The sequence below is a fragment of the Chenopodium album genome, chromosome 4 (genome assembly GCF_948465745.1).
Source record: "Chenopodium album chromosome 4, dcCheAlbu1.1, whole genome shotgun sequence".
Taxonomy (NCBI): domain Eukaryota; kingdom Viridiplantae; phylum Streptophyta; class Magnoliopsida; order Caryophyllales; family Amaranthaceae; genus Chenopodium; species Chenopodium album.
In genome coordinates, this window is record NC_137837.1 from 64,478,115 (window position 1) to 64,487,499 (window position 9,385).

General features: G+C 29.7%; 1 protein-coding gene across 1 annotated transcript; it reads right to left on the reverse strand.

Annotated features, from left to right (window-relative positions):
- Positions 1 to 1,679: 1,679 nt before the first annotated feature.
- LOC145627084 (protein trichome birefringence-like 41) lies at positions 1,680 to 8,683 on the reverse strand. Its single transcript, XM_081679482.1, has 5 exons — positions 8,145 to 8,683; positions 3,308 to 3,479; positions 2,924 to 3,099; positions 2,601 to 2,759; positions 1,680 to 2,238 (listed from the first exon to the last, which is right to left on the reverse strand). Exons 1-5 carry the CDS (start codon positions 8,477 to 8,479, stop codon positions 1,953 to 1,955), a joined length of 1,128 nt encoding a protein of 375 aa, XP_081535608.1. The 5' UTR covers positions 8,480 to 8,683; the 3' UTR covers positions 1,680 to 1,952.
- Positions 8,684 to 9,385: the final 702 nt, after the last annotated feature.

The window sequence follows — 9,385 nt, forward strand, 5'->3', positions numbered from 1 at the left end:
AATATTCAGTTTAGTTCAGTTTAGTTCAGCTCAGTTTAGTAAATGAGAACATGCCCTTAATTTAAGTTTATGGAATATGCATACAGAAATCAAACCACAATAGCAAATATATAAGTGATCATTCATATCAAACTTAGTATATATACATTGTGACTTAGCTAGTGAATGAGGATTGAGGATCACGATCCTATTCGCTATCAATTAAGAAAAATATTATGATATCAATGCATGCGCAGTATGAACTAATAATTAGCAATGTCCAAAATAATGTATGGTCGTAGACAAAATAAACAATAATACTGTGTTTTATAGGTAATGTCCTATTAGAATTTTGGTTAATGCCTTATATGCAAACATAATTGAAAGCTATATCTTCTTTTTTTCGGATCAAACAAGCATTCCAAAACAAAAATCATTGTCTTCTCTAATTTGCCTCACAACCCAGATTTCGAAAAATTGTTAATTTTATTTTATTTTATTTTTGCATACATATAATGACCGATTTTGCATTCTTTGTTTGCAATTATCCAATTAAAATATATTATTTTAGGATTAAAAACAATCCCAGATTCACACATGAATCCAAATTTCGAATGAACTCAAACTTCACATATAATATGTAGATTGATGCATATTTTCAATTTTCATTGATGTGCAAGTGTATTTACAGGACAAAGATTACCATAATGGTGGTTTATTTCATCCATGAATGAAGAACTTTGAGAAACTTTGAAGAACGGTGAAGAACATTGAAGAACAATTTTTTTTATTTAATTAATTTTACATTTTTTATTTAATTAATAATTGATTTTAATTAAATAATTTTGAAAATTAAAAAAGAATGTTTGGAAAATCAAAAATTAATTTTGGAAAAATGAAAAAGAATTAAAAATGGAAAATTCTAAAAATAAGGTTTGACCAAGATTTTAAGAAAAAAACATAAATCAGCTAATAATAATTATGTATAGTCATGGTAATGAAATATTATATATCATGATTGATATTATCGTATCTTCTATTTATGTGAGGATACATTTAGCAAATTAAATATTATCTTGAGCTATTTAGTTAATATCTTATTATTCTAGGATATCTTTTGATTCTAGAGGAGATGATTATAAACATTATATATTCATATTGACATTAATTAGAAGGATGAGCTATTCGATTCTATTTTCCTCTCTCATTTATCACGTGGTCGTGACCATACTAGAATTTTTATTCTTTTTTTTTTTTTTTTTTTTTTTTAATTATGTTATTCACTTTTTTGAATTGCTTCAATTCATAGAATGTCAAACTATCTTGTGATGGTAACTAATAGTCTAATACTTTGTATAAAATTTTAAAAATAGTAAAATTTTACACACAAGTATTCAACGCTATAGAACTAATAAAGTAATAATTAAGTAAGAGAAGATGGATAATGAATTAAACTTTTAATTGTTGATTCCATGTAATGACCCAAAGTATTATTACCCCATATCAAATGCTAGTTTGTTTTTGTTTTTTTGTTGTTTAGTGAGCCACAAGGACGGGCAATGAGAGTGGATTCCAAGATCTTTTGAAACCGAAAGTGAAGCTCTAACCACTTGAACTACACTCCACTCTCAATACCAAATACTAGTTAATTAGTCAAACAAATGTGCAATACAAAAATAGTGTAACATTAAAATAACAAATGAGAAGCAAAGAGAAAATGAGCTACAATTTATTGCTTGGATATCCAGACAATAGAATTGTCTAGAATATATCTCAATCAAAATGATTTTAACTACTACAATGTCTACAAAAGTAAAAAGTATATATATTCTGGATATCAAAACCAAAAAATGCAAATTACAAATGTAATAACTGAGTGTAAATATAGTCTAAGATAGTGGTATAGATCAAATGGCCGATAATCACCTCACCTAATAACAAGAATAATGTGTTGGGTATAAATGGGGTTTTTGTTAAAGAATGTAATTGTAAAGAATTTGGTTCCAAACATCAGGAACTCCAGGCAAACACCAATGACTGCAATCCATTGAAAAGAGCCCATAAATAGAAGGGTGTGCATCTTTTCTTAGCAATGATAGCTGTGTAACATCAAGCAATGTCACCGGCGTCTTGATCTTGCTTAGAGCTCGCTTCACCACTGTCACGGCTTCAGGCATCGGTCCGGGGTAGTTGTACCCTATCACTGGCTGTGTTTGTCTTAAACAGTTTATAGCCCCTGGCTCATTCCAGTCACTCCCACTGGTTTTCATAAAGTTCATTTTCCAACATTCATGGTCAGTTAAGAATGTAATCAGGAAAACTATAAAATGAATATACCAAGTATGTAGTATATTTCAATTGTGTACGACCTATACGAAATCAACCGACAATCTTTTAAGCTTATATACGTGTTCTACACTTTTTACATTTAGGAAAATACATACAGAGCATTGTTTTCTTCACCTAAATATTGTATAAAATAAAAGTTTGCCTTTACCTGTTAAAAGTAAATTGACATATTATGAATTGATTTTTGTTGATTTATCTAGTGCTAGGTTATAATTAAATACACATAAACTAATCAAAGTAATGATTTAGAGAGGGTTGATAGAAATGCTTACTTGTAATGAGAGGGAGAAATTCCTTGAAAGAAGACTTTAGTTTTTGAAGGGTTGATGTTGGTGTCTAACCAATGACCCCATGTACCAAGTGCTCTTTCAAAGGCAACCATGCGATTCATGTCTTTAAGCGTTACATTTCCGATTCGGATAAAGTCCCATCTACACAACCCAAACATTTCTCACATAAGAAAGAGAGTCCATACTTAAAAATGCCATAAAACTCGTATCCTTGATTCATCTAATTAGCAGTGAATGTTGCCTTGGAAAAATCGTTAGAACTTAAAATATAACGTAAGAAGTTAGGATCAAGGGGAGAGACTAACGGTTGTGTGGGTCCACGACGACCCCACCAATGCCAAGTGTTGAAGATGAGCATATCCATGCCTCTCCATAATCTACCTCCAGTAATAGAATCCAAGTCTAGAACTCTTCCAAATCTTCTCCTTACAACATCTACCAAATACACACTTCGGTCTATCATCACTCTAACTCCATAATCCTGTATCAATATTAAAAATTATACAACTACAATCTAAACAAACATTAACATCTTTGTATAGGAAATAACACCTATGATACAAGAAATTTTATTAAATCAAACCACCTTTATTTGCCTAGCAAAAAATAAACAAAATCTGTTGTAAATGTGTTATAAAAGTAATTGAATTCTCAATGCATGCGTATTGAATTGGAAATAAGTGACTTACCGTAAAAGTGAATGTAGAAATCATATCTTGTCGTGTGAGAGTATATCTAGCTGTAGGTACACCCGAGACTAATAGGCATGAAAGAGATTGCCATTGATTTAGACTTAGTGAATCTCCCACAAACATTATGCTTTTCCCTCTAAATCTCTGTAAGAAATCTCGAGCATTGAATCTGTAACATAAAATAATTTAACACAAACTTGATTAGCTTGAAGTTCCATTGGTTAATTTTAATGCAAACATTAGCTCGTTATAATAATTCATGTCTATTTAAATGCTAAAGCTAGATAATAAAATGATACGCTTCACATCAAAGAATCTTATTAAGATTTACAACTTATATATCTTTCACACTTTTTCATGCTAGGTAATGAAACTAGGCCGAGGATGAGTGAGCCTTACAAGCCAATGCGGTCTTGGCCAAATTTAAACTATACAACTTGAGGATAGAGGACACGTAACACAATATCTCTTTCTCAAAGTGTCCCTAATAAAACTTGATTTTGTTTTTCGTAACCTAAAAATAAGTTATAGTTAGAGAAGAAGCTTTAACTACTAGATTAAAGCAAGCTTGGTAAGGGTGCGCTTATAAAATGCTTATTTGTGACTTTTTAACCATTGATTTTTTTTTCCAAATGATGCTATTTCATATTGACATAGATAGAAATAGAATTAATAATACGAGTAACGGAGTAATGCATAAATTTATATTCACTTATTCTTACACGTGATAAGTAAGTTTGGTTACACCGTGCATCATACTATACAAACAAGATTCTGAAAAATCCAAGCAATGCAAAGACACTATTCCATATATTTTAAATCAATTAAGATAAAGATAACAAAAAATTTTTTTTTAAATCGACCTAACACTATGGTCGTATGGATTTAATGTATGACACATAAAAGATTGAGAAGGTTATAGTGTTAAAAAAAAAAAATAATAAAAAAATAAAAAAGGCGAATGAAATGGGAGACACGAAATAAGACATAGAAACACGGTTCCCAGTGTGTAGCCCGTGAAAATGTAGCTCACATCTATGTTGGGGCGTCGGTGGACTAAATTACATAAAAGAATCTCTGTCCTATCCACTCTTATATCATATGATATGGTCCATTACCCAATGTGCCAGTTAACATCAACAACGTGTGATTCATGTAATTTTCTAACCTTGTTAAACTTTTTATCTGTCGGTGCATATCATATGTTCTACTAATTTAATCAACTCTAAAGTGTACTTCCAATAACTCGGGCTGAATTGACATACTTCGTATATAAACGGTTAATCATAAAATAATTGTAAGTCAATAACTTGATATGAAGAAGAAAAATAAGGAAATTTCACCCCAAGCACCCTCATTCTCACTCTTTTACTTGGCAAAATTTAAACGTCATAATTTAAGGATTTATGATAATAACTTTACCAAGTTAAACCTTGACAATACGGAATATATGCTAAATATACATTGGCCATTTATATCCTTAATTGTAATTTATATTTTATCGACAATAACAAGATTCCGATGGTTTTCTTATTTATAGATTATAATTATGAACTACAAACAAATTTTTTTTAATAAACACATACAGAGTAAATAGTATAGACTTAGAGGGAGTAACTATCAACTAACATTAAAAAGGTATAACTTTAATTGTAGGAACACAAGATATTAATTCGATGATGTATATGTTAGATGAAGGGAATTATAAAGGCAAACAATGCATGGAGAAAACTAATTGGCTTATTCTATGGCTAAATGGTAGGGAAAATATTCAAAATGTATAGGAGTATTCACTAACTGCACACCGTTCGTACTGCTTGGAATGTTTTACCCGCCAATCCTACATAACCATGATTGAGAGTCCTTAACGTAACTGTATCTATGAACTTTTTAAGTGTACATGCATAACACACGTCGATACATATATATAACACGCATTGCACATTTGCACACATCACTCTACATGTTCGTGCAACAATTTGATGGGTGTTATGTGTTTAGTTATCTCAATTTGGAGTAGCTTGTAAGTATTGGAATCAATATCAGTCTTTTTGTCTTTGAGCTTTTCATTTCTATTTATATCCTCCTCTTATTTTAGAGATGATCAAGATTGGCCCAACCATTGGCTTGGTCTGGCCTGACCCAACCCGATTTTAGGCGGGCTATGGATATAAATATTCAACCTCCACATAATCAGGTCTAACTTACCTGTTACCACTCATTCTTATTTAAAATTCAATTTGAATAGCTTATTTATGTGAAGTAAATAAGTTCTTAGTGTCACTTTACAATACTCTTGAAATTATTAAGACAATTGACTTTTTTTGTACTCCGTAATCAAAAAATATATTAAGATATTAGGTTTTTTTTTTTTTTTTTTTTTGAAAACTCGTGATATTAGTACTAAAAAAACACTTTAAATTAAAATCAGAAATTTTATTGTTATAATATACCCTAACAAATAAAGAGTAAAATTGACAAGATTGGGTTGCATGTTCAAATAATGATTAAAATCCTTTTTAAAAAAAAAGTTACTGTAATAAAGAGTAAGCTGCAGAGTATAGTAGGAATTAAAAATGGCAAGTAAACAGGTGTGATCTAATTGATTTGTCACGTATAAACTGTTGCTACTTGTCATAATGCTAGCTGGTGCTATATTCTATTTCATTTTTACCGTAAAAGAATATCGTCAGGAAAAGGGTAAACAAAAAAAATTAAAAAAATCACAATCATTAGTTCATTGTTAAGGAGCTCATTAATGTGGCTAATCATAAGTACTACTTCCCAAGGAGTTAATTCTTTTTTACTTGACCTGTTTCTTTTATCACGTTTGCCAATGCACAAGTGTAACCATCAATAATTTTAATACTTTATAAGTAAAAATTATAAAAATTATATATTGTGATAGTACTTATTTAGACGATTCTAACAAGATTCTATATGAATATGTTTTTCTTTACCTATAATTCCCAAAAGACGGTCAAAGGTGGGTTGGTGAATAGTGTAAAAGTCATAGCGGGTCAAGTAAAAAATGAACGGAGGAAGTACATAAATATTTTTTTTTTTTTTTATGTATTTAGGTCAATATTGTTATTAAGGTTATGACTTACGATAAGCCAAATAGAGCTACATAGTAATTCGGTTGATTTATTTGTCTCATACAATTTCACTTTCAAAACATGATTAAAACGGTTGACTCGAATCTATATTGACTCAAACAAGTCATACTCATCACCTCAATACTATCCAAAGCCCATCCAAATACAACAATTTATTAACACCTCTACTTATCACGCATTATGGTTAGAACTCGTTCGAAAGTTAGGGGCGAAAAAAAGACTTGTAGAAAACGATATTGATGGTTAAAATCATTCATTGGGGTCAATTCTTGTTGGGTCTTGCTTGTTGTAAATTGTAAGCCATAATGGCTGAATGAATAAATTGTCATTTGCCAGTCTTTTTCTCAATTGGGGTACCAAGTACCAACACAACACAACAATGCTGGTATTAACTGTCTATTGGTGTGCCCACTTCAATTTTATTTAATTCTCGTCAAATTAAAATCACTTTTTTCATTTCATTAAACCATATTATAATATCATCTTAGCCCATAAATTATCATTCAATAAATTCTATGTCACTTTGTACTAATATTAAAATTAAATATTAAATAATTTTATTAAAACATATTACCAACTTAGCCTATAAATCATTATTTAATAAATTCTATGTCACTTTGTACTAATATTAAAAACTAAATAATTTTATTAAAACATACTATGTATATATTATCAACTTAGCCAATCAATCATCATTTAATAAATTCTACGTCACTTGGTACTAATATTAAAAATTAAGCAATTTTAATAAAACATATTGTCAACTTAGCCCATAAATCATCATTTAATAAATTCTATGTCACTTTGTACTAATATTAAAAATTAAATAATTTTAGCTGTAAAGTTTTACTTCTTTTTTAATAGGTGCAACCGACAAAAAGCCCGTGCTATATTCACCCAATCGCCGCACTCTAATTTACCAAAAGTGATCAATTGTTAAAATTAAATTAATAAAATAACAAATATTCCTCAATTTTGATGCGTAATTTTCCCTTCATCATAAGATGTTGAATCCTAAAAACACCACGACATAGATTTGCCTTCATTAACCCCAATAAAAAATTTCAATCTCCAATGCCAATCTTATTGACATACGTGTTCTTAAGAGTGCACGTTAATTGCTTTGTCAGTATTGTCACTTTGCACAATTATCGTCTTTAGAGTTTATATTATCTGACCACTTAACTAATTCTTTATTCTACTCCATACATTATTTATCGCTTAATAACACTCCACATTAATAGTTTTAGTTTAGTATAGTATACTAATCTTTCCTAAAAACCAAAAAATCATTACCACTAATTGTTAAATGTATTCCCATTTTAGTAACCCAATTGGGAAAAAATGGTTTATGTTGGTATGATATATTCATATATATAAGTTCACATGATTAATAAAGTTGATAATTACACTTACACCCACCAACTTTATAATCCAACAAATTAAAGTAAATTCCCCACTATTTACTTTCTTGTACATTAGCTAGATCAAGAAAGAATTTCAAAAACTAGCAAAATGAACCTTTCAACAATGAAACAAAGTTCAACCTAACTTTGGCTTTCCAACAATATTCAGATTAATTTTGGAATACTATCCAAATCTACACCATGTGTTCTTTTCACCTGATTTTTTCGCTGAAACCATTTTTTACTATACGAAAGCAAGTATTAACAAGAAATTGCATCAATAAAACCAAAAAAAATTAGAAAAATTACCTGGCTAAATTGCAAGAAAGAGGCTTCCAACCATAATGAAGATAAAGTTGATCTCTTCTACCATTTTTGAGGCAATTGAATTCCTTCTGAATAAAAGGGCAAGCAGAGAAATTGTAAAGAGGAAAAGAGAAATCAGCCACCCATCTTCCTTTGAAATAATCACATCTATTTCTATTAATATTGTTGCTATTATTATTATTATTGTTACTAATAATAGTATTTCTTTTACTAGTATTGTGTTTACTACTATTTCTTCTGCTGCTACTTCCTCCTTCTGCTATCATGATTCCACCAATCAAGAGGAGAGAGATTATGCATTTCGTCCATAATCCCATTTCTTTCTCTCTCAACAACTAGAGAGAGAAAGAGTGTTTTTTTTTTCTCTCTATTTTTGCTCCTATTATATTTGAGTTTGTTATCTTTAATTTGATGTGGGTGTATTTTACATATATAGTGTGCTTAGGTTCGGAAGTTTGGTTTTTAAATTGTGTGTTTATTTTTTTATTGTAGAAATTGAATAAGGTAAGTGTGTGTGACAGTGTTTGTGTTCTGTTTGTGTTGGTGTGGACTGTGGCCTTTTTACATTGTGGCCAACATATGTTTAGTCTCGTTGTTTAATTGTATAAGATTAATTTAACCATTATTTTAGTATAAGTTATTGTAAGTCTAAGGGTCTATTCTCTTCATCTTAATTTCATTTCAGTTCAGTTCAGTTCAATTCAACTCCAATAAGTTCATTTTAGTTATAAGTATTCAACAAGTAATGCTATCAAAACTTATCATATTAGTTATTTACATTAAAATCAAGGGTATCGGGTTTAAAGTTACTCTCAATTTATAAGAATGGAACGTACTTCGAAATGGTTGAATGAAAAAATCTGAACTCGGATATGAAAAATGATAAGAGCCTTTTTAAAAGAAAGATTACAGGGCCTATTCTGATTGACTGAACTAAATTGAGCTGACCTGAACTGAACTGGACTTATTGGAACTGAACTTAACTTAACTAAACTGAATATTTTATGAGAGAAGAAAACTATGAACTGAACTGGACTAAAATTATTGGAACTGAATTGAAAATAAGCTGAAGAGAACAAGTCCTAAGAGCATGCACAATTCAAGGCAAATTTGTCAAAAAAAAAAACCCTTTAAATACACCATTTTGTGTAAAAAAAACATTTTAAAAGCTTTATCGTTAAAAAACAAAAAAAAAATCGAAGTTAAAATTTTTTTGTTCAAAG